General features: G+C 37.3%; 1 protein-coding gene across 1 annotated transcript; it reads right to left on the reverse strand.

Annotated features, from left to right (window-relative positions):
• Nucleotides 1–7,264: 7,264 nt before the first annotated feature.
• TRMT61B (tRNA methyltransferase 61B) lies at nucleotides 7,265–22,729 on the reverse strand. Its single transcript, XM_032391568.1, has 7 exons — nucleotides 22,005–22,729; nucleotides 17,220–17,322; nucleotides 13,838–14,028; nucleotides 9,375–9,466; nucleotides 8,685–8,911; nucleotides 7,906–7,983; nucleotides 7,265–7,824 (listed from the first exon to the last, which is right to left on the reverse strand). The coding sequence occupies exons 1-7, from the start codon at nucleotides 22,716–22,718 to the stop codon at nucleotides 7,781–7,783; spliced, it is 1,449 nt and encodes a 482-aa protein (XP_032247459.1). The 5' UTR covers nucleotides 22,719–22,729; the 3' UTR covers nucleotides 7,265–7,780.
• Nucleotides 22,730–24,724: the final 1,995 nt, after the last annotated feature.

Consider the following 24,724-nt stretch of genomic DNA (forward strand, 5'->3'; position numbering starts at 1 on the left):
TTTTCTTTGAAATGTTTCATTCAATAGAAGTTTCAAAAAGAAAATAAATTTGTAATCTTTATCAGTGATTAACTACTGGTTTTCTTCTATACACTTTTTAAAATTGAGATATAATTGATATATAATATTGTATTAGTTTTAGGTGTACAACATAATGATTTGATGTATTATGAAATGATTACCACAGTAAGTCCATCACCACACATAGTTTATTTTTTTGTGATGGGAAGTTACAACATATACTCTTAGTACCCTTCAAATATGCAATACAGTATTGTGGACTATAGTCACCATGTTGCTCTTTGCATCCAAGATTGATTTATAACTGGAAGTTTGTATCTTTTGACCACCTTCACCCATTTTGCCCAATGTGCATCCCCACCTCTGGCAAACAACAATTTGTTCTCTGTATCTGTGAGTTCATTTTCTTGTTTTTTTTTTTTTTTTTAATTTTTTAAAGATTTTATTTATTTATTTGAGAGAGAGAGAGAGCACAAGAGGGGGGAGTGGGAGAGGGAGAAGCAGACTCCCTGCTGAGCAGGTAGCCCGATGCAGGACTCGATCCCGGGACTCCAGGATCATGACCTGAGCCGAAGGCAGTCGCTTAACCAACTGAGCCACCCAGGCGCCCTCATTTTCTTGTTTTGTTTTTAGATTCCACATATGAGATCACACAGTATTTTTCTTTTTCTGTCCAAAGTATTTCACTTAGCATAATGCCCTCAAGGTCATCCATGTTGTCACAGCTGGCAGGACTTCCTTATTTTTTGCGGCTGAATGATATTCCATTCCAATATTATATGGCTGAGTGTTAGTCTACACACACACACACACACACACACACACGCACGCACGCACCCTACATTTTCTTTATCCATTCATCAGCGGATGAACACTTAGGTTGTTCCATGTTTTGACTATTGCTAAGTGCTACAGCGAACAAGGGGGTGCAGATAACTTTTTGAGATAGTGATTTTTTTCCCTTAGGATAGATACCCAGATATGGAATTGCTGGATCATATAGTTCTATTTTTAATTTTTTGAGGAACCTCTATACTGTTTTTCCATATTGGCTGTAGCAATTTACATTACCACCAAGAGTGTACATGGGTTCCCTTTTCTCCAAATCCTCACCAACACTTGTTATTTCTTATCTTTTTGATAATAGCCATTCTAATAAGTATGAAATATCTCATTGTGGTTTTGATTTGCATTTCCCTGATAATTGGTGCTGTTGAACACCTTTTTGTGGAACTGTTGGCTATTTATATGTCTTCTTTGAAAAAATGTCAATTCATTTCCTCTGCCCATTTTTTAATTGGATTTTTTTTTCTCTTGAGTTGTAGGAGTTCTTTATATATTTTGGATATGAACCCCTTATCAGATACATGATTTGTAAATATTTTCTCCCATTCCATAGGTTGCCTTTTCATTTTGCTGATGGTTTTCTTTGCTGTACAGAAGCTTTTTAATTTGATGTAATCCTACTGTTTATTTTTGCTTTGTTACCTTTGCTTTTGGTGTCAAATCCAAAAAACCATTGGCAAGATGAATGTCCTCCCATTTTGTTCTAGTTTTATGGTTTAGGTCTTACATTCAACTCTTTAACCCATCGTGAGTTGACTTTTTGTGCATAGTATAACATAGTGGTCTTCATTTCTTTTGCATGTGACTGTCCAGTTTTTACAATACCATTTATTGAAGAGACTATCTGTTCCCACTTCTTGGTTCTTTTGTCATAAATTAATTAACCATATATGAGTTTATTTCTGGGCTCTCTATACTGTTCCATTTCTCTATGGGTCAGTTTTATGCAAATACCATCCTGTTTTGATCATTATAGTTCTGTAACACTATACACTTTTCTATCTTCTATTTTAAAAAAATTAGAAGTATACTATATCTAAGCCTACTTTTTTTCACTTTATCATAAAGCATTTCCCCATGTCATTAGTCTTAGGAAACCTGATTTTTAATCATGACATGGTGTAAGTATCATAATTTATTTGCACATTTCATTTTTGTTGGGATTTAAATGACTTCGAACAATGGTACCTTAATTAGAAAATAATCATATGAACTGGAAATACTTTGTCAATCACACCATAATTTTCATTCAAATTATATTTATAAAGGTATCACTCTACTAGCAGTGATCCTTTTTACTTCTTATAAAGCCCTTCTTCCAGATTTTCACCCATGTAAGATATAGGACTGACAGATTTCTTATGGTTCTTCTTAAATTCTATAATGAGACCTGTATTATTTCAGAAATCACATATTTATTTTTGCTCTATCCTTATGAGATTAACAGTGGCTACTGAAGTTTTATTAAAAGAGAAACTAAACTCTTAAGACTCTTCAAGGTAGGAATCACATCTCAGTCATTGTTCCATTCCTTGGCCTTAGTAATCACTAAACAAATTTGACTGACAGTTTAGTCTCTTCCCTTGCAACACCTCCAAGCATAATTTTTATTGGTTCACTTTTATCTGAAGGTAAGTAGGATCTACCATAGGCTAAATTATAAAATAAAAATTGCCTTTTAGCATCCTTCTCCTCTATCCCAGCAATTTTTACCTGCACTCTTTGATTCTTGTAAGATTTACTAGATGTTTAAAATGTTCCAGGCAGTATGTTAAACATTTTACATTGATAATCTCACTTAATGTTCACAGCCAACCCTATGATAAATACTATTATCTCTACTTTGCAGATAAGGAGACTGAGGCTTAGAGAGGTTAAATCATTTGCCCAAAGTGGCGGAGCGACATTTGAACCCAGGTCTGTCTGACTCTAGACTACAGCCTGAATTCCTAACTATTATGTTCTACTGCCTCCTTTGATGAAATCCTACCTTTGGTGGTGAAAATAAGCTGCCACATTAGTCTTTTGGTAGACTACTAAGGACTGAGGAGGTGGTGAAAGTATTAAGAACCAAGTTCCTGATGAAAAATTGTATGGAGTGAACTGGGAGACAATTCTAGCCACAATTTGAACAGATATTTATAGAAAGCAGAACACAAGTAGTTATGGTTTACTCAGACTGGCGCCTGTAGATATCAAGAGTAGTAACACTGTATTTTAGGCTTTGATATCTCAACAGGAAAGCACAGTGCACCCGGGGAGGAAGGGGCTCTGCCAGTCAGTTTGCTTTGAAAAAATGAGCATGACTTTGAGGGATTGTGGATAAGTGGAGCCCTTGACTTAAGGGAGTTGTAAATGGAACTGTGCTTTCATCCCATCCCTGGTTTAGGATATACACAGATCCTCTACAGGAAGGAACAAGTATTTATTCAGTCCTCTTGTATTCAGAGTATTAAAGTTAAATGTAAAACCTTTTGTTTCAGGATGACAGAGGGTAGACAAAATAGAGAAAAACAACTGATCATACATACACTTGACCAGTAAACATACACATCCATTTTCCCTCAGTAGGCTTAATTGGAAGTGAGCTTATTAGGGGTGTGGGGACATTTAAGGGTAACACAATGTTATTCAGGAGCAGTGGTCCGTCTCTTACTGCCTCAGCAGCTGCTGATTGCCAGTAGTGACCTCTGCTAGCAAAATTTTCTTCCTTCAGTCCACATAAGGTGGTTGGAATCACCTAATGGCTTATGGTTGCAGAAAACTCAATTCATCATTCTACAAGAGACACAAAGAGCTGATACTGTACTCCAGGCTTCTGTGCTAAAATATAGCAGTAGACGCTTATCAATGCTTCTATCTTCAGACACAAGCAAGCAACTTCTTGCTTTTCAGGTAAAAACCTGTTTTTCTACCTTTAAAAATTTCTTCTCAAAACATGTTCAGAAAACAAGTTTTACATAAACACGCTTATGACATTTATTAGGAACAAAATAGTTGTTATTTTGACAAGGTTGGGAGATAAATGAGGCATTCTTTTTTTTTTTTTTTAAGATTTTATTTATTTATTTGACAGAGAGAGAGTGAGAGAGCACAAGCAGGGGGAGCTGCAGAGAGAGGAGAAGCAGGCTCCCCGCTGAGTTGGGAGCCCTATGCGGGGCTCGATCCCAGGACCCTGGGGTCATGACCCAAGCCAAAGGCAGATGCTTAACTGACTAAGCCACCCAGGCGCCCCTAAATAAGGCATTCTTTACAAATTTATGTACCTCACAATCACCAGTCTTGTACCAGGCATATTACAAAGGTAGTCTCATTTAACGCTGACCACCCCCCTCAAGAAATCTTTAAGTGGCATCATGACACACATTTTAGTGACAAACTCAGAAAAGTCACAGTTTCAAGGTAAAACAACAGCAACAACAAAAACAGGAAGATAGGACCCAGTTCTATCTGAATATATAGCCTATTTTTATACTAAATGACACTTTCTCTTTACCTTATGCTGTTTTAAGCCTTATGACACCTAAATTAATCTGAAACGTGAATATGCAGAGGACGCCTCAGATTTTAGAGTGAAGCCAAAGGAAAAAAGCAATATACCAAACCTTATTCCTGGATCACATAGGCAGGCATGGAACACTGCAACTGTTATATAATCTAAAACCAAATAATTTTTCCTCAAAAAAAAAAAAAATCCCTTTCTGAACTTATTTCAGTCACTACAACTGTTCTAGTCATGCAGATTTAAAATCCTAATACTTAAGGCATAATGAGGCTTATAAATTAATGATGTAAGAGGGCAATGCTAATTATATGATCAACATTTAGGAACACAAAGATCCCAGAATTAATTTTGTAGGGTGAGAGACCTGTTGAAGACTTTTTAGAGGAAGTAATATATGAGCTGAGCATTGACTAAGTCCTGCTTTGCCTAGCAAAAGAAGGGAAAGGGCTCCTGATAAACAGATAAAACTTTGAAAATACATAGCTTCATTCTCTCTATATCCAATGAATCACCAGCTCATCTGGTTATTCCTTCACAATATTTTTTACATCTGCCCCTTTTCCTCACCTCATGGTTGTAGATTACTACCAATCAACTCATAAGGTATACTATGTGTCCTAATTTCTAATTCACTTGTTTTTTCCTTCCTTTAAATACTCATAGACTATAGACTTATAGACTAACTTTTAAAAAATACCTCCTTTTACATGACCATAGAATCTTCAGGCGTCCCCACTGCCTCTGAAGTACGGAGTTCAAACTCCAATTCTCCCACAGTCCATGAGCTATATTCCTAAATTTCTCCCTAGAACCAAGTCAACAGATAAAACAATACATGATCAAGTATAGGCTTATAGCCATCAGCACACTTTTACTGACCATTTACTGGGTGGAAAAGGTAGGACCTCTGGAAGGTACTAGGAAGACAGTTGAGTCAGTCACAAATCTGGAGGAGTTTACAGTATGGTAGATGAAAGCCAGATGTGCATTTAGGAAGCTAATTTTAGAAGATCGCATCTGTCCCATAAGCAAGACTGTAAACATGCTTAATGTTCTAGTGGAGACATGGAGAAAGGGCTTAAGCTGAACTTTAACCATGTAAATAAATGCTTATTTGCTTATGTAGTTTGGTTTTCAATTTAGCTTAATATTAGAATGGACACTGTTAAAGAAGTCTTGTTCAATTCAACATCTATTGAGCACAGTGTACTGAACAGAAACTAATTATTCTACATGAAATAGGAGTAGAATGGGGCATCTGGGTGGCTCAGTTGGTTAAGTGTCTGACTTGATCTCAGCTCAGGTCTTGATCTCAGGGTCATGAGTTCAGGCTTCACGTTGGGTCCCATGCCCAGCATGGAGCCTACTTAAAAAAAAAAAAAAAAAAAGAAATAGGAGTAGAAGGTACAACTTCTCTTTGCTCTTAAGCCAGCCCCTTCTCCAAGTAGTACAATTAGAGCTTGCATTCAAAACAATACATGAAGGACAGAATTTTATTACTGGTTAAATAGAAGGGCAGAAGAAAGGGAAGTTTTTTTTTTTTTTTATTAGAGAGAGAGAGCACAAGCAGGGGGAGCATGAAAGGGAGAAGCAAGCTCCCCACTGAGCAAGGAGCCCAATGCGGGGCTCGATCCCAGGACCCTGGGATCACAACCTGAGCCAAAGGCAGACACTTAACCTACGAAGCCACTCAGGCACCCCAAAAGGGAAGTATTTCTTGACAGAACTTAAAATGTACTTCAGAGCTTCTAGATATCTGGTAATGTTATGAAAACTATAAAGCCATTATTACTGTATGAGTGTTCGGATAGTTACCATTTAGAAATATGACACCAGAAGACTACTCTGCTTATGATTCAATCAGTTCCTGAAATGCAGAGTGATTTTTTTTCAAAACACAGATCTAAACATGTTACCCGTCACTTCACTAAGTCTCACTCACCTTCAGTGAGACCCCATTTTTCTTAGCATGGACAAACTCCTTAAGAGATATACAAGATCCTGCATGGCCTGACCCCTACCTATTTTTCCAGTCTCTTTCACTCAACCCCAGCATCGCTGGCCTTTTTGTTCTCATTTTCCCTGCTATAATTAACTTGTACTTACCATTCGGGTCTCAGCTCAATTGTCACTTGCACAGGTAATTACTTAACCAGAGCAAAATCCCTATTATAGTACTCTGTACTTCTTTGGAGCATTTATAACAATTTTAATTTTATATTTGTGTGATTATTTAATGTCTAGACTTTTTTTAGACTATAGTCTAAAAAAGCAGAGATTTTATGTTAAAATTTTCCACATAATGAAAAATACATAAAATGTTATTTAGAATATATATATTATTTTAAATAGCTCTAGCCTAAGGGATAAACCCAGGAATAGCAGCATTTATCTTCCCAGGCACCACCCTTTAAAACCTATAAAACATCTATATTTAAACAATAACCTAACCACTCTAAGTTTTTGTTTATCTGTAAAATATGGATAACCTTAAAGATGAGCTACACATAATAAATGAAAAAACTTTATAAAGTTCTTAAAACAATGTAGGGCACCTGGTAAATGCTAAATAACTGATGCCTATGAATAATAAACCCCTAATTAATTCTGATGTTCTTTCAAATGAGTTAAAATGATTCTGAGAAGGATAAAAGAGATTCAAGAATTGTTACATCTTTTGTTATAATTTTTTTTTTTAAAGATTTTATTTATTTGAGAGAGAGAATGAGAGAGAGAGAGAGAGCACATGAGAGGGGGGAGGGTCAGAGGGGGGAGAAGCAGACTCCCTGCTGAGCAGGGAGCCCGATGTGGGACTCGATCCTGGGACTCCAGGATCATGACCTGAGCTGAAGGCAGTCGCTTAGCCAACTGAGCCACCCAGGCGCCCCCTTTTGTTATAATTTTTAAGATGGTTATATCATTATCAGTTTTCTTCCTATTATTTACTATAACCCAGATTTCTTTACTTTTTAAGATAGATACAAGCCATTAAAATATGTACTTAAAATACACAGATACATAAAATTTATCTTAAAATGCATATTTTATTTTGGTAGCCAATGACCATCAATCAAAGAAAGAAAAGAAAACTAATTTTATGAAGAAAGACAAATCTATGGAGTGGTTTACAGGAAGTGAAGAATGAGATGGCTCAACTAAACCAACTTGGAATCATTAACTACAAAATGTCAAACTAACTACAAGACAAGTGTCAAATGGGACATTTAAACAGTTTTGAAATGTTACACATCTTCCTTTAGCTTTTGTTATTTTTCAAAATTGTATGTAAAAGTTATACGATTCATAGTAATAGCTAACAATTCCAACCTATGAAAGTAGTGATTCACAATATAAAGTTCTATTTTGATACTTTTCCATCTTCTAATCAGTTGCTGTCATCTGAGGTACTCAGTTATGTGGTGGTTTAAACTTCCTCAGCTTGACAAGAAAAGCTAATTTAAGGAGACAAAAAAGTAAGGTCATTACAAAATTAGAAGAAAACAACATTTAATATGGCTGAAAACATCACTCACCTGTATGACCAGTTTGCCAGTGTACAGGTCTAGCAATATAGGGAAATGATCCATATGGAAAATCAGAATGTGACTCTTCTGTTGTAGAACAAAATATATATTATAAGCTATATAAAATATTTTATAATTTGTTCATAAAACTGTTAAAATACAAACTACTGCCCCTTTAAGTTTTTTCTCTCAAACATTTTTTTTTCAGCATTTGTTTTGGAGCTACTCTGCTAGTTATCTTACAGAAACAATTTGTCAAGGATTAAATGATAAACTTATATATGGTTTTATAACCAAATGGATAAGCCTATATATCATCAATCAATGGATATTTGAAAACTTGTTCATGGCCTAAATAATGACCATAATGGTCATACAACAAGGACCTAAATTTAGCTCTTTGAGGAATTCCAGTAGCATCTTGGAATTTGCTTTTTGGAATATTAGCTATTTGCATATCAGGTCCTATTAAATTCTTTCCCTTCAGTAATAATCACTGACCTAAATTAAAAACATCCTTTAATATATTTAAAGTATTTCATAAGCCAACCTCCTTGATACAAAAATATCAATTCTTCAGAGGTATCAGAATTTTACATAAAAGGCAAGAAAAGTCATTTTTCTGCCCCTTAGAGATTTTAATTTAACAGAATAAATACCACATTTCAATTTCTCTAGGGAAAAAGAACAAATCCCTCAGAAATAGTTTTATAATCATTGGTCAGTACACTCAGGAACCTATCCTCCATTTATTATTACAAACATGATGAAATAAAATCGAACCTCACCATGGTCATCCTCTTGAAACATCTCACCTTCAATTCTAATTTTCTTTTGAGAATGTAATTGTAAATCTGTGTTGATTTTAGGTTCTATTTTTTGAGCTAAAGTTCCATTTTTCTGTTTTGCAAGGCAAACCAACCAATCTCTGACAATGACTTCACTTATCTTTTCACATGAGAGAGCAAGTTCACAGATGCGAATTCCATCTAAAAGTTCAATAACCTGTGTGATACTTTTAGAAAAGTGAAAAAAAGTACTTTAAATTTCTATTACAATAATAACTTGATACTTATTTTAAGTTCACTATACCTCTTAACCCAAATTTAAATGCTATAGTTAAACCAAGGGGGAAATATAAACATGCAAGTTAGATCACATAACATGCAATTTCATAGACTACTAAGTAAAAAAATATATATATACAGAGACTGTGATTTAACATTATTGTTCACATTACACTTTTAAAAACTTTTCTTCTAAATTGTAAGAAATATGCATCTTATTTTACCATTCAGGTAAAGGGTGATTTAAACAGCAATATAAATTAATTGGGACATACCTCGTTTCATAACAGTTTTACAAGATGACATGTATACCTAATTCGGTTACAAAATGAACATTGTAATCAACTACTTGAGACAAAACAAAAGTGTGTTTAAAATCACATTACAAAGAAGAAAAGCCACATTACTCACTTCGCTAGATATACAGCACACACACCACCCTGTTTAAGATTTGGATATAAAACAGGCAAAGCAACTTGAGGATTCAACATGTCCAAAGCTACCTGTCAGGGGGAAAGCAAATCAGACTGAGTTTTGTTTAAACAAAGCACAGAGGTCTTCTTTCTTACTGCGGTAAAATGATACACTTTTGGAAAGCAATTACCCAGTTAAAGTCTTCATTTTTTTAAACTCTAGTACTATTAGCTGTCATTTTGCTGTTCTCAAAAAGGCATATTTATTATTATACAATGTGTCACAATACTTGACTACATGAAAATCATAATGGCATGTCTTGCAATTGACAATATCAATAATACAGGAATCTTTCTTCAGCTATATCTCATATACACATATATACATATAAATGCATACATATATATAAAAGTTTTAATGCTTTATTTCAGATTTTGGCAGCAAATTCACATGATCTCAAATATGTATTTCTATGTGCAAAAGGTAAGTTATGAGTATTAATTTTAGAGATTCTAAAATGCAAGAATCCTGACTTAGTTCTTTATTCCTCATCCATTTGCAGAATACAGAACTGTACTCATAAAAGATGTCAAATGAATACAATGAGTAAATGAAATTTAAAAAACGAAGTCATTTACAACAAAACAAATATGGTCAAAATAGAAAACAAAGTGGCTTTTATTGATGAAGAACTCTGGAAAGCTAAGAGTAGTTGGCACATCAACATATTTACTAAATTAGAAATTATTCCATTATTTGTTTTTTTAAATAGTATTAATGGGTCATCATTCATTATTAATTCATTCACCAAATATTTATTGAGCACCTTCCATGTGCCAAGCATTTTGCTAAGTAGTAAGGATATATAACAGGAGCTTATATTCTATTTTGTTTCAAGGGACCATATATTCTAATAAAGGGACAGACATTAAACAAAAATCCAATAAATATGTAAGTCAGAGGAGGATAAGTGACATGACGAACTTCAGAATTATAAAGCAGAATATAAGGGGCAGAGAGTAATGGAAAGGAAGTGCTATTTTATACGCAGGCTGGTCAGTGGAGAGACCTGAAGAAAATGATTAAGCTTACCCTGTGGAAATTTAGGGTGGAAGTGTGCTCCAGATGGACAGACAGCAAGTACAAATGCTCTGAGACTGTAAGACACTTGGTGAGTGTGAGAAGGCCACTGTTGCAGTGGAGACAAAAGGGGGAAAACGCTAAGAGACGAACTGTGAGTGTACAATTCAGGGGCATAAGTACATTCTGACTTATTCGTTCAATCTACACATAGAAAAGACTGGGAGAAGGCAAGGAAGGATGACGATGACTTGCAATAGTAAATAGCACTAGATATGATAACAAGTGGTATATATTTTGAAAAGATAGAGTCAATTAGAATTAGGATTGGTTGTAGGATAGGAGAGTAAGAGGAGTCAGGATGAATCCAGTGTTTTTAGCCTATGCCACTGAAAGGACGGAGACATCATTTTCTAGTAAGGAAAATGGTGAAGACTATGAGAAGGGCAGGCTTGGCAGAAATAATCAAGAATTCAGGTTTGGACAGGAGTTTAAAATGCCTATTCGATTTCAAGGAAAGATCTCAATGACTGAATCAAAGGGTCAACATGATAAATATAAATGGGCTTCTTTGGCTATAGTTTGTCTGTTACTGACAAGGACCAAAAATCAGATAACCAAGAAACTTGCCAATCCTCTTGAATACTCTATTTTCAATTAACATTTCCATTCATCCAGTCACTCAAACCAGAAACTTGTTGAGAGTCATCATTTTCTTTACCTTGAATTCTCTTTTGAGAATCTGTGGGGTTTAGTTGTTTCCGTTTGGATTAAAATTATCCAGCCCCACAAACCTACCTATTAAGTATTTCTCAAATTCATCCTGCTGCTAATGCCTTAGATCAGGACCTTATTGTATCTTATTGTAACATTACAATAGCTCTCTACATAGACTCACAGCCTTATTCTTCCACCAGAATTACTCTAAAATGGAAGAGTATACTTATCTTGATGAGTACTGAGTAATACATGGAATTGCTGAATCACTATATTGTACACTTGAAATGAATCGCTGTACGTTAACTATACTGGAATTTTAAAAAAAATGAATTACTTTAAAATAGGAATCTGGACATTCCGCTCCCCACTTAGGAACTCATCAGTAGTTCCCATTATCTGTATGAAAATGTCTCTATGCCCTAGCTTAATATACATACAAGTGTTCTTCATTATCTAGCCCCTTAAGACTGCATTTGCAGCTTCACCTCATGATACCCAATTTCTACAGCCATGGTGTTCAATGCTTCTGAGTCTTTCCAGTAATTGTTTATTTGTCTATCTTCTGGACTGAAAGCTCCTTTAAATGTGTAATTCACTTTTGTCTTAGCATAGTACATGGCACATAGCAGGTCTTTAATAAATGCTTATTGAATCAAGAAACAGTGGTTCAATAATTCAGAAGATGATGATAATCCCCCAGTTAATGAGTAAGGTACATTCCATGAAAGAGGTGACCTTTGATCTAAACTTTGAGGGGAAAATAGAATTTAAACAAGTAGAGAAAAGGAAAGAAATAATAATGATGAAAGTCATAGCTAATAATTCTTTAATGCTTACTATACACCAGGTACTGTTCTATGCACTTTATATGAAGTATCTTATTTAATCCTCAACAACTCTATGAAATATGAACTGTTATTATCATTCCTGTTTAATATGTGAGAGAACTGAGGCACAGAAAGATTAAGTAACTTATCCAAGATCATCTTGGCTATTACGGGAGCCCAAGAGTGAACCAGGCTGAATGGACGCCAAAACTTAGTTCCCTCTTCCCCTCTCCCTTTCTCTCCTCAGGTAATCACTGTCCTGAAGTTGGTAATGTTCCCAAATAATTTATACTTTTACAACATATGTATATAGCTATAAACAGTACATGGTACTGTTTTGTGTAGTTTTAAATTTTACCTATGTGTGGCCATTCCATACATATTCTTTTATAATGATTTTTTTCACTAAGCACCATGTCTTTGAGATTTACTGATGTAGATATAGTACATTTATTTCACTATGTTAAATAATACTATTTTTAGTATTCCATTGTGTCCATTCATCTTCTGATGGTTAGGCTTTTTAAAATTTGTTAAAAATATTTTACTAGACATTTTTTTCTCCTTTTGTTCTCTGTCTTTGTAGTTTAACACCTTATTTGTTCAATTTACCATCATTTTGGATGGCAGGAGTATGGCTCCTCCTCCTACATTTTCTCATACTGGCAATCATCTGACACTATTACTCAAGAGAGTCCATCGAATAAATCTAGTAAAGAATATTTTCATTTAGATCAGGGATGGTTCAACAGGTTTCTACAAAGCTTCAATGATATCATTAAAGTCCTTTGTTGTTTCATGATCATCAAGCAAACTTCTGATGACCAATTAACCTTCCAGGTATCTGTAACATTCTTATGGATGGCCTATGTAGAGAAACTCCTTTTTTCTGGCCCTTACTGAGGTGTAATATGCAAGCCAAACAAGGATGAGGAAAAAGAACTGTGGTCTTTGTGTCCAGGAATCTGAGTCACCAAAACCACAGACTTTATTAACATTAGAGATAGGAACCAGTCCTGATAAAAAAATCTTTTTGAACTTCATCTTTCAACTAGTTTTCCTCAGAAAATGATAAAATAATCCAACTTTCCAACAGCCAATTAAAAAAAGCAAAGATGACCTAGACCTCAGTCTGTAGTGCCAAGCTATGAAATGATAATGGAATCATCAAGGATAAGCAACTTACACTAGAATTCTGAAACTCTGAAGCCGACTAATACCTCCATGTCCCACATTTCTACCATCACTGGTCACAGCCTAAAATATCCCCTCATCATCTATCCTTTTATCTTCATACTACTCTGTTTCTTCTCCCTAACTCAACCTCTCACTGTTCCTCCTCCTCACAAATCCATCCACTCCACTTTCTGGAGGTATGCTCATAATAAATGCCCCCAAACTCAGTATCTTTAATGAACACTCATCTACATCCTCATGTTAACTGTCTAAAGATGCCTCTTGCCTGTTCCCCGACAGATGAGGGCTATTCCCCCAAATCTCACAACATGAGGTCAGGCACTGGGATCAATATGCTCCCAAAGCTGCTCCTAAATTATTATTCCTCTATCCTAGAAATGCTGAGGTTCATGATGCTCAACTACTCCTCTTACTATCTGGTCATTACCCCACATTCATTAACAGCTTTGGCACCTGATTCAGTATGTCTCTCTGCTCTAAATCCTACATGATATTAAAGGAAAATATTCCTCCTACTCCTACAGACAGAAATGGGGCAAATAATGAAGAGTCTTTTCCATACAAAAGAAGTGTGATCCTTGTTTTCTATGTAGTCAGTATTAGATAATATCATAGGACCTGCTTTAGAAAACTTACCGCATCAAATGTTAAAGTTTTTATGTCTTCAGTTGCTCCTAAAATATCCTTATGAATAAAATTCACATTGTCTGGCCACTCTTCTACATGACTCATTTTCCATGAATCACACCACTTTTTATAATTCTTCTTAGCCAATTCATGGTGGTCTTTTCGTATTTCAAAACTTATGACTCGTCCTTGTGATCCAACTTAATTAAAAAAAAAAGAACTTATGATATTTCATTGTATTGTATCATTTCATAAAAGAATATAAAGAATTATTCTGCAAAGGTATTACACTGATGTGAAAAAATAATTCAAATAGTTCAGGGTTAGAAAACTCTCTATCCCATCCCAGATCCTTAATCAATTTTCCTCTCCAGAGGCAACCATATTACCAGTTATTTACCCTTCACAAGATAGCTGGTGCCAACTGTCTTTCCCTGTTTTTAACACACACTAAAACATACAGGTATTATATATACTGTTCTATACTTTCCTTCTACTTACCAATGTTATTTCAGTGATTAATAATCTACTATATTCCTTTTAAGAGCTATTATGTTCCATTGTATGGCTATGCCATAGTTTATTTAAATCGTCATCTACTGATGAACATTTAGCTTATTTCTAGTCTTATGCTATAACAATATTGCAATGAAAATTGTTGCCTAAACCTTTGCATCCATGAAAAGACAAAGTCCTCAAAATGAAATTACTAGCTCAAGAGGTATGTGAATTTTTTATTTTGAAAATTATTACCAAATTATCCTCCAAAAAAATACCAATTTACACTCTACCAACAATGTAGTAGAGTGCCTATTTCTCCATACTTTCTCCAACAAAGAGTTTTCAAATTTTTATCTGTGTCAATCTAAAAACTGAATAGAGGGGCAGCTGGGTGGCTCAGTTGGTTGAGTGTCTGTCTTTGGCTCGGGTCATGATCCCGGGGTCCTGGGATCGCGTCCCGCATGGGGCTCCCTGCTCAGCAGGGAGCCTGCTTCTCCCTCTCTCTCTCCCTCTGTGCTCTCTCTCTCTCTAATAAATAAATAAAATCTTTAAAAAAAATAAAAAAATAAAAACTGAACATAGTTTATCATTGTAGTTGTAATTTACATTTCTTTTGTAATGGATGAAGTTAGGCATTTCATATATTTAAAAGATATTTGTATTTTTATGTGTGTCTGAAGAACTTTTAAACTGTCTAGCATAGTAATAGTGCAGCTTCTGCAGAAGACTATTTGCATTTTAATTAAAGGCAATTAATTTCCCACCCACCTCTATTTGAAGTGATTTGGTATCATTTGGGAGTTGTCCTAGATCAGTAAGTCTATAGTTTACTAATGAAAAGTTTAAATTCTAGAATGTCTTTTGAAATATAACTCCAGCTGCAGTTCATCATGTTCTCAAGGGACAGAATTTAATGTTAACATTAGCATAAGCTAAACAATTGGAAAGTAAAATTATGGAGAAAAAATCCATCACAAAGGTAAATAGCAATAATTTCTTGATCACTCATAGTTTGGGATTATTCATACATTCATACATTCATACATTCATACATTCATACATGCCTCTGATACTACAGATATTAGAAATATGGGCACTCCTCCTCTCTCACAAATTTTTATAAATTCACTCTGTCAAATGCACTTAGGATTTAGTTACTAATTGCGAAGAAATGACTGCCTTTAACTACGTACAGAAAAGAATCAAAAAAAGATTTGAGGAGGCCAGCATGAATTTCCTGACCTAGCATAAACTGGATTATGTTTGTATGTGATGGCATTAGGTGAAAGAACAAAGGGTTTAAGTTTAATTCAGTATATTTTTATCTGTTTCTTTATAAAATCTACCCACATATACCTATGACAGCTCTAACAAAGTTTATTATTGAAAAAAGAATACACTAATAAAGAACATGAAAAGGCTGCAGTCGCTGTTCAGCAGTCTATCATTAACTGAGGAAGGACAACTGCACAAGCAGCCAGAAGAGCCAAAGCAACCCTGACACTCTGAGGAATTAAACAGTCAACAGGAGCAATAATCAATTAAAATAACAGTAACCAGAAATCAAGTGATGGGAACATGAACAGATATTTATGTTTACTGTATACCTCTTGATTTTTGATCAGGTGCTACCCTCATCAAGCAGTACTTTTACCAACTGACAATTTTTAGAGACTTTGCAGCTGACCGCCCTCTACATTCTATATTCTCTCATACTGATTATTCATCTGGAATTGTTATTAACAAAAAACATGTACACATATGAACGAAAAGACAAATACAAGAATGTTCAGAGCAGCACTATTCATAATATTCACCTCAAATGCCCACTGACAGAATGGATAAGCTGTAATTTGTTTATAAAATGGAGTAACTATACAGCCACTAAAATGGAAGAACTACTGCTACATGCAATGGCTGACTCTCACAAACAATGTTGAAAAGGAGCCACATTCAAGAGTACATTCTGTATGATTCCTTTTATACAAGGTTCAAAACAGGCAAAACTAATCAATGATGATAAAAGGCAGAACAGTGGTTACCTTTAGGGAGAATCGATTATGACTAAGAGGAAACATGAGGAAGTTTCTGTGATGCAGCAACATTCCGTCTTGATCTGAGTGATAACTACTTGAGTATTAAAAATTCTTTGAGGGGGGCACCTGGGTGGCTCAGTCATTAAGCGTCTGCCTTCGGCTCAGGTCATGATGCCGGGGTCCTGGGATCGAGCCCGCATCGGGCTCCCTGCTCCGCGGGGAGCCTGCTTCTCCCTCTCCCACTCCCCCGCTTGTGTTCCCTCTCTCGCTGTGTCTCTCTGTCAAATAAATAAATAAATCTTTAATAAATAAATAAATAAATAAATAAAAATTCTTTGAGGGTCTACACACTTATGATCTGTGCACTATAGCTATGTTATGTCCCAATAAAAAGTTTAGTTTAAAAAAAAGGAAGAAGCCTTAAAACACATGGAGGGTGCAAGAGAAAGCACAGAAAATGGAGAGAGGGCTGGAGGGAGAATGACTAGAATAAATGTACAAGGTGGAAAGAAAAATAGTTGCTTGCATTTGGTTTCATCACAAAGTTATGTGAATATTTTCTTTTTTTTTTTTAAGATTTTATTTATTTATTCATGAGACACAGAGAGACAGAGACAGAGAGAGAGAGAGAGAGAGAGAGGCTCCCCACAGAGCAAGGAGCCCAATGCGGGACTTGATCCCAGAACCCCGGGATCACAACCTGAGCCGAAGGCAGCCGCTTAACCGACTGAGCCACCCAGCCACCCTGTGAATATTTTCTAAGACATCTTTATCCACTTAACTTTCTGTTATTATGAAAGATTGAATATTTTCTTTGCCCATCTAAATTCAGCTCATTTCTCCCAATCTCTTACCTGCTTTGGATAAAAATAAGCTCATTCCACCAGAGCCTGAGCCAGCTTCCAAAACAGTATCACCTGGGTGGATATCCATCATCAACAGTATCATACTCATATCCTATGATTGAAGCATAGTATGGGTGACTCAGTGACCAATAAATATGTACTAAGCACAGACTCTTATCAAACACTATGTTGGACTTGGAAAGAAAGGAGTGAAAAAAGAGTATTAAAATCTGGCCCGGCCTACCAAGAGTTGATATTTTACTTGATGAAATAAGAGATTCAAGAATCAACTAGCAAATAAAGCAGCACTTCAGCATAATACCAAAATTATAGACAATAAGTAGCAATAGGAGCTCAGAGAACGGAGATATCAGAAGAAGGCCCTAGCTTAAAGACACAGAGAGTTTAAGGAAACAATCACAAAGTAGAAACAGTATTAAAGAAAACAGAGGTAGAATAAACACAGTTTGCTCATCTCAGAAGAAGAGAAAAAGAGAGAACTGAATGCCAGGCTAAAGCACTTGAACTTGACCTGGTCAGTAACTGGGGCATGTCACCAAGGTAATATAAATGGCATTTTATGAAGATTAATCTGACAGGGAAATGCAGAATATACTAGAGAAGAGAGAAATTAGAAGCAGTAAGACCAGTTAGGAAGTATTACATAATCTCTGCATGAAACGAAATGAACTTCTCATTTAGCATTAGGATACCAGTAATAGATAGGACCTATTTCACAAACGCTATAATTGAAGAATCGTTAACAGGAATATCATGGATGATAGTAATAAGGGCTATTTATTGAAACTTTACCATGTGCCAGGCTTCTTTAAGTATGCAAACTGCTTTCATAATCTTATTAATCAAGATAATAATATGAGAAAAGTATCATCATCCCCATTACAAAGACAAATCAATGACGTTAAGTAATTTCCCCAAAGTCACACAGCCAGGAATTAAGTGCGGAAGTCAGGAGTAGAATGGATGTTGAACTCACAAAGACCACGCCGTTGATCATTACACTACACCACATGTTATATAGAAAATTTTAAACATTAGCATTTATTTCAACACTCCCCCATCTGAACCTTCAAAGTTGCTAATAAATAAGCAGCACATCTGGTAAGTTTTTACTAGCTTTTCCTTCTCTGGAAAAAGCTGCTGTGAAAATTCTTAAAGAGGAGGTTTCTAGGATCCTGTTGAGTAAAAAAAAAAATTGTATATTAAATATATGTTTGGTTGCATAAGAAAATGTTTAACAGGTACAGTTGTCTAATTAAAAGCCAAAATGTATTTTCTAAAATGCAGGGCTAAGGCTTGGACCAAATGATATACAGACACGTAATTTTTAAGATGTATTAGTCCAAAAGTTTCATTCACAAATGCTGAGTCTTTCAGACATACGTATCTCCTCCCACATGCCAGGCACCCACAGAAGTGGGAGCAGTTTAGGTAGTCGTATCAATGGAATGTCCTGCAGAAGGCAGTTCAATTTTTTTGGATCATTTATATAAGATAAAGAACCCTACTATTATGAAATAAAAAACGAGCACACTTTAGCTTTTGCTTCCTGCTATTCAGGTTACATGGTATCAATGGGATGAGTTTTCTTTTTTTTTTTTTTTTAAAGATTTTATTTATTTATTCATGAGAGACAGAGAGAGAGAGGCAGAGGGAGAAGCAGGCTCCCAAGGAGCAGGGAGCCCGATGCAGGACTCAATCCCAGGACCCTGGGATCATGACCCAAGCCGAAGGCAGACGCTTAAGCATCTGAGCCACCCAGGCACCCTGTGATGAGTTTTCTAGACTTTATTTCACTATATACATCCTAGCAATTTCAATTCAAAACTTGGGTGGGACATTTGCATTTATTAATTTCCCTGCCTCTTCCCAAAAGGGATTTAAAGCTATTGGGAGAGTCCTTCAAAGTTACAAACGATCATTCTTCTATTGAGTTTTCTGCACATTTTAGAACTTCAGGTAACAACAACCCTTTCAAACTTCCATTTTTTTTCTCAACATGAATTCCAATCTCCTGATTAATTCAGTAATATAAATCTAATCCTCAGCCTAAAGTTTTATTTATTTATTTTTTTAAAAGATTTTATTTATTTAATTGACAGAGAGAGAGAGACAGCGAGAGAGGGAACACAAGCAGGGGGAGTGGGAGAGGGAGAAGCAGGCTTCCCGCGGAGCAGGGAGCCCGATGCGGGGCTCGATCCCAGGACCCTGGGATCATGACCTGAGCCGAAGGCAGTCGCTTAACTGACTGAGCCACCCAGGCGCCCCAGCCTAAAGTTTTAATAAGTAGGCTGCACTTTAGGGTTCATTAAGTTGCAAAAATTTCTACTCCCCAGTTGTTCTTCTGTAAGTGCTACAATCATGCACATCAGCAGAAAAGTTTAATTTAAAAATGTGGGGAGTGGGGGCACCTGGGTGGCTCTGTCGGTTAAGCGTCTGACTCTTGATCTCAGGTTCATGAGATCAAGCCCGTGTCAGGCTCCACACTCAGCACAGAGTCTGCTTGAGAGTCTCTCCCTCTCCCTCCGCCTTCCCCACACACACGCGTGCTCTCTCTCAAATAAAATAAACATCTTTTAAAATATAAAAAAATAAAAAATAAAATTTGGGGGGTGTTTCCATTTATATTTCTACTCCAAACCTAAAAGTGCTTAATACTGACCAATGTGAAATTTTGACATTTCCGAAGTATCTGTTAGGAAGTTTATTTTAAAATTACTCCCACAAAAAGAATGAAATTACTCCCACAGACCTACTTTTACTATTAAGGCAAAACTATGTAATTCTAACACGGAGACCAGCTTTCAAGACAACTGAGATACTCTCTTAAAAAGCATTTCAAAGTTATAAAGGTTGAAGTCAAATTTCCTGCAGCCACCTCTTGGGAAATAAAAAGAGAAGTCAACACCTAGCATATCCAGTATTTAAATTCCTCCTTAGGATAGAGGGGCACCTGGGGTGGCTGTCGGTTAGCATCTGCCTTCAGCTCAGGTCGAGCCCCGCATCAGGCTCCCTGCTTCTCCCTCTCCTCCCCACTTGTGCTCTCTCAAATAAATAAATAAAATCTTTTAAATAAATAAATAAATAAATAAATAAATAAATAAGTAAATACCTCCTTAGGGTGGAGGACCGTGACTTTTATCTGTTACAAATGGAAACGCAGAAAGTGCACTAAAGATTCTTATAACTGTATAAAATACAACTATTCTCTCAGTTTTGTCTAATGGGGAGGAAAAAAGATGTGGGGAAGCAACATGAAATTACAAAAGTCTTTTTTTGGTAGCTAGATTGGAACAGTCAAAAGAGGAAAGACAAAGTAATCGGGCACCTGGGTGGCTCAGGTGTTAAGCGTCTGCCTTCGGCTCAGGTCATGATCCCAGGGTCCTGGGATCCAGCCCCCGATCGAGCCCCACATCGGGCTTGCTGCTAGGCGGGAAGCCTGCTTCTCCCTCTCCCACTCCCCCTGTTTGTGTTCCCTCTCTTGCTGTGTCTCTCTCTGTCAAATAAATAAATAAAATCTTTTTTTAAAAAAAAAAGGAAAGACAAAAAGACAAAGTTTCCGTCAAGAGTTTATGATACCCCACTTGCCTAAAGCCTCCTAAAAGGTTTTCTTTGTCCCTTGGTAGACCCTTTAAAACATAAATTGGATTCCTACTTAGAACATTCCAGTGGTACCCAATGTACATGGAATAACCACATCTCATACCACTTTCTCCCTCACCTAACTCACTCAAGCCATAATAGCATCTCTGCACTACTCTTCCCTTTGCAAGAACACTGGGCTCCTAGATCTCTGCACGGCTGGCTTTTCCTTATATTAGGTTTCTTATCAAACGTACCTCTTTTGAGACCTTCCTTAACCATCTGACATAAAGCATTCTCTTCCCCCAGGTCACCCCAGCATGTCACTGTTAATTTATTTGTCTTTGTGGCACTTAGCACTACCTGAAATTATCCTATCCTTTCATTTACTTGTGTGTTCTCTGTCACTTCCTCTAGGATGTAACGTCTAGGTTGAGAGCAAGGACTGGGGCTCATCACCTATAATAGTGCCTATAATAGTGCCCTGAATATAGAAGATAGGCAATTATTTGCTGAATAAATGACGAAGGACTCCTCATCTGGGGATAGGAGGAGTTGTTACAAAGGAACATTCTACTCAAGGACTGTGACTATGATTAAGAACTGAAATAAACCACTAGCAGTGGGTGATTAGTATAAAGTTGTAACAAGAAACTAAGCAGTTAATTTATTATAAAGAATATTTTTCGTATGTTTAGTGTTAGCTGTTTTAATACAAAACACTATTTTTTCCCTAAAGAGAAAAGCACAGTAACATATCTATCATTGATAAAACATACCCCTAGTAACATGCTTTATTTAATTAAATGATGATTAAAATATCTCCATAATGGTACCAAGAGAGTTCAACATTCTCGAGTCCTGAACTTGCAAACTTAAGGGTTATGGGGAACAAATATAAGTACTTATTATGTGCCTGATTAGTTCACATAACTCTACATAGTAGGTCAATATTCTTTTCACTTTACAGATGAATGAACACTCCCAAATTAAAATGAAAAGGTGGCTGTTTCCTCCTAAAATTCGCAATCATAAAATATGTAAAAGTCACATCCATTATTTTTTGTTTTGTTTTTTAAGTCCGAGAACATAAAAACTTTACACGTTCTGAGATGTGCTTTAAGTACATGAATCAGGACTGTAGTTCTGCTCTTTCTGGAACCAATACGCACCCAACTCCCACCGCATTACCTTAGGATACGTTATGGCAGGCCCTCTTTTCATCAGTAATACATAGTCTTCCAATGCCGGCCTCCTCAGCATGAGGTGCTTACCAGAAGAACTCCTCAGTATCTGGCCGGGAAACTTTCCCACGATCTCGCTGAACGGGACAGTCCCCCAGCTACTATTCAAGTGTCCGGCGTTACTCAACCTAAATAATTTTTTAAATTGTGTTTCTCTCTTCCCAGTCTCAGCTAAGATCAGCTCCCCAACGCGAAAGGGCCCCTCCCTGGAAGCTGGCCAGGAAGAGGAGCCAGGAAGCTCTTCTACCTCGGTCACAGACTGGGCCAAGGAGGGAGGCAAGGGACCCCTGGATCCCTGGTGGGCGGGACCGGGCTGGTCCTGGTCTCCGCTCGAGTCCTCGCGCTCTCGAGAGGGTGACTCCTCTTCTGGCGTCGGCAGTCTGAGGACTTCCAGTGACGAAAGACATCCGATCCCAGTGCCTCGGACGCGCAGAGGGAGAGATGGAGGCGACTCTGTGCTGGGGGCTTTGCTCCGTGACGCTTCGCGCCATCCCTCTCCGTCTCGTGCGTCCCTAGGCGAGGATTCGCAACACAGTGACCGGGCTGTCTCCAAGGGCTCTCGCCCAAGGCCCCGCAGGAACGAAGAAGTTCCGAGCCCTAGCCACCTCCTGAGGCGCCGCAGCCGTAGGAACACCAGACCTCGCCGCTGGGCTGACAGCATGGTGTCCGGCGCAGGCGCCGTCGCACACTAGTGACGTAGAGCCGGGCGAGACCCTCTCGCTGCCGGACTGACGAGTCTGCCTAGGGTATCCGCAGCTCTTTCGCCGGAAGAGCTCCGCAACTGCGCATGCGTCCAGAGGGCGGGGTAGTCTAAATTGGGGGCGCAAGGGCTACGGGGTGTCGCTGAGTAACTGTCCCAGGAGCGAGTCACACTCCCGGACAGGGGCACATTTTGCTCTTTGGAATGTTGGCAGAGTAAACAATTGGCCGCTGACAAATCTCCACCAGCCTCACCCCCCGGGGACAGGAGGCTTAAGAGAGACAAAGCCTGTCAAAGTGCTGTGTAAACTGAAGTCCCGTAGCAGGGTCGGCTCGCTGGTCATCAGGAACACGAACGTCACGTGGTCACCCCCAAGATGTATGAGTTAAAAAGCCCAGAGATGCTTTTGACTGTCGCCGTTTGTATGGGTCACCCGCTGACCCGCGTTCCTTTCCAACTGACTGCGAAGTTCTTCCCCCGCCAGCCCTATCAAGTCCCTTCGACTGGGCTCTGACTGCCTGTGTTCTTATTTAGCAGAATTGTTTCTAATAATTAAAATATAGCAGCTAGTTATTTTACTACCCCTAAAACTAAATAGAATCATCTTTAAGGGGGAAAGGCCACTGCTAACACAGGGTTGTAGGGCAGAGGGGTATTGCAGGCTGAATTTAATCCCGTCAAAATTCATGCACTGAAGTCCCAAACTCCAGTATCTCAGAATATGACTGTTATGGGGAATAGGGTTAAAGAGGTAATTAAGTTAAAATGAAGTCATTAATGTGGGACCTAATTGACTATGAGTGGTGTCCTTATAAGAAAAGGAGATAGAACACAGGCACACAGGGAAGACCGGCTAAAGACAGGCAGCAGGTGTCCATCTACAAGCCAAGGAGAGAGGCCTCAGAAGAAACCAAACCCGCGGACAACTTGATGTTGGACTTATATGCTCCAGAACTGTGAGAAAATAAATTTGTTGTGTAAGAAAGAAAAAAAAAAAGCATTATCTGTATTTTCTGATTCTTTTTTTTTATTGGATCTCTTTAAAAATCATTTATTCCAGGGGTGCGTGGGTGGCTCAGTGGGTAAAGCATCTGACTCTTGGTTTTGACTTAGGTTGTGATCTCAGGGTCTTGGGATTGAGCCCCTTGTCAATCTCCCTCTGCTCCCCTTCCCTCTCCCTCTGCTCCTTTCCAGGACCCTGAGATCATGACCTGAGCCGAAGGCAGAGAGAGAGTGAGCACACACAAGCAGGGTGGAGGGGCAGAGGAAAGAGCTATCTCTCTCTCTTTATAAAATAAATAAATACAATATTTTTTTTTAAAAGTCATTTATTCCGGGATTTCGAACCACACCCCAAAAGAATTAAAAATAAATTTATTTAATCCTAAAAACAAAACAAAACTAGAAAAAGGTTATCTTTGGAGTCCAAAGTCTAATTGGACATTAAATATCACTAACCTGTTTAATATTAATTCACTTGGCAAAAGTGTATTGAGGGTTTGACAATACCAAGCACGGGAGATATTTATTTAATTTAAGTTTACAACAACCCTGTGTTAGAAATAAGTATTCCTGCTTTATGCATAAGAAAACTGACCCAGGGAGATTAAATGATTCTGGCAACATCCCACAGCTGACAAGCGGCATGACAGGGTTTCTGATCTAGGTAGTCTGGTTCAGCAGGCCATGCTCTTTGTACTGTAACACCCTTTCTCAAAGGCCAGTCAACAGTACAATTGAATGTAGAGTTAAATTAAAATATGTTCAAAGGGCTATGGATTCAGTTTAAATTGTACAAAATAAGTCTTGTTATTACTTTTGAAGACATAAATTAGTACTCTCTAAACTGTGCTTTCTAAAACGTCAGCCACCACAAACTCCATTATCAGGATTTCTCTCTTTCAGGCCTAAAAATGAATAAAGAAACTGCTCTCCCTCCACCCCAACTGTAAGTCTCACTTCTGGTT

Source organism: Phoca vitulina, unplaced genomic scaffold (genome assembly GCF_004348235.1).
Source record: "Phoca vitulina isolate PV1807 unplaced genomic scaffold, GSC_HSeal_1.0 scaffold63, whole genome shotgun sequence".
Classification (NCBI taxonomy): Eukaryota; Metazoa; Chordata; class Mammalia; order Carnivora; family Phocidae; genus Phoca; species Phoca vitulina.

Coding starts and splice junctions, on each gene's coding strand:
- TRMT61B (XM_032391568.1), bottom strand. CDS start 22,718: ATGCTGTCAGCCCAGCGGCGAGGTCTGGTGTTCCTACGGCTGCGGCGC. Junction 8,912..9,374: donor TGTGCTGTATATCTAGCGAA/GTGAGTAATGTG, acceptor CTTTTCTAAAAG/TATCACACAGGTTATTGAAC. Junction 7,825..7,905: donor CTGGCAAACTGGTCATACAG/GTGAGTGATGTT, acceptor TCCTTAAATTAG/CTTTTCTTGTCAAGCTGAGG.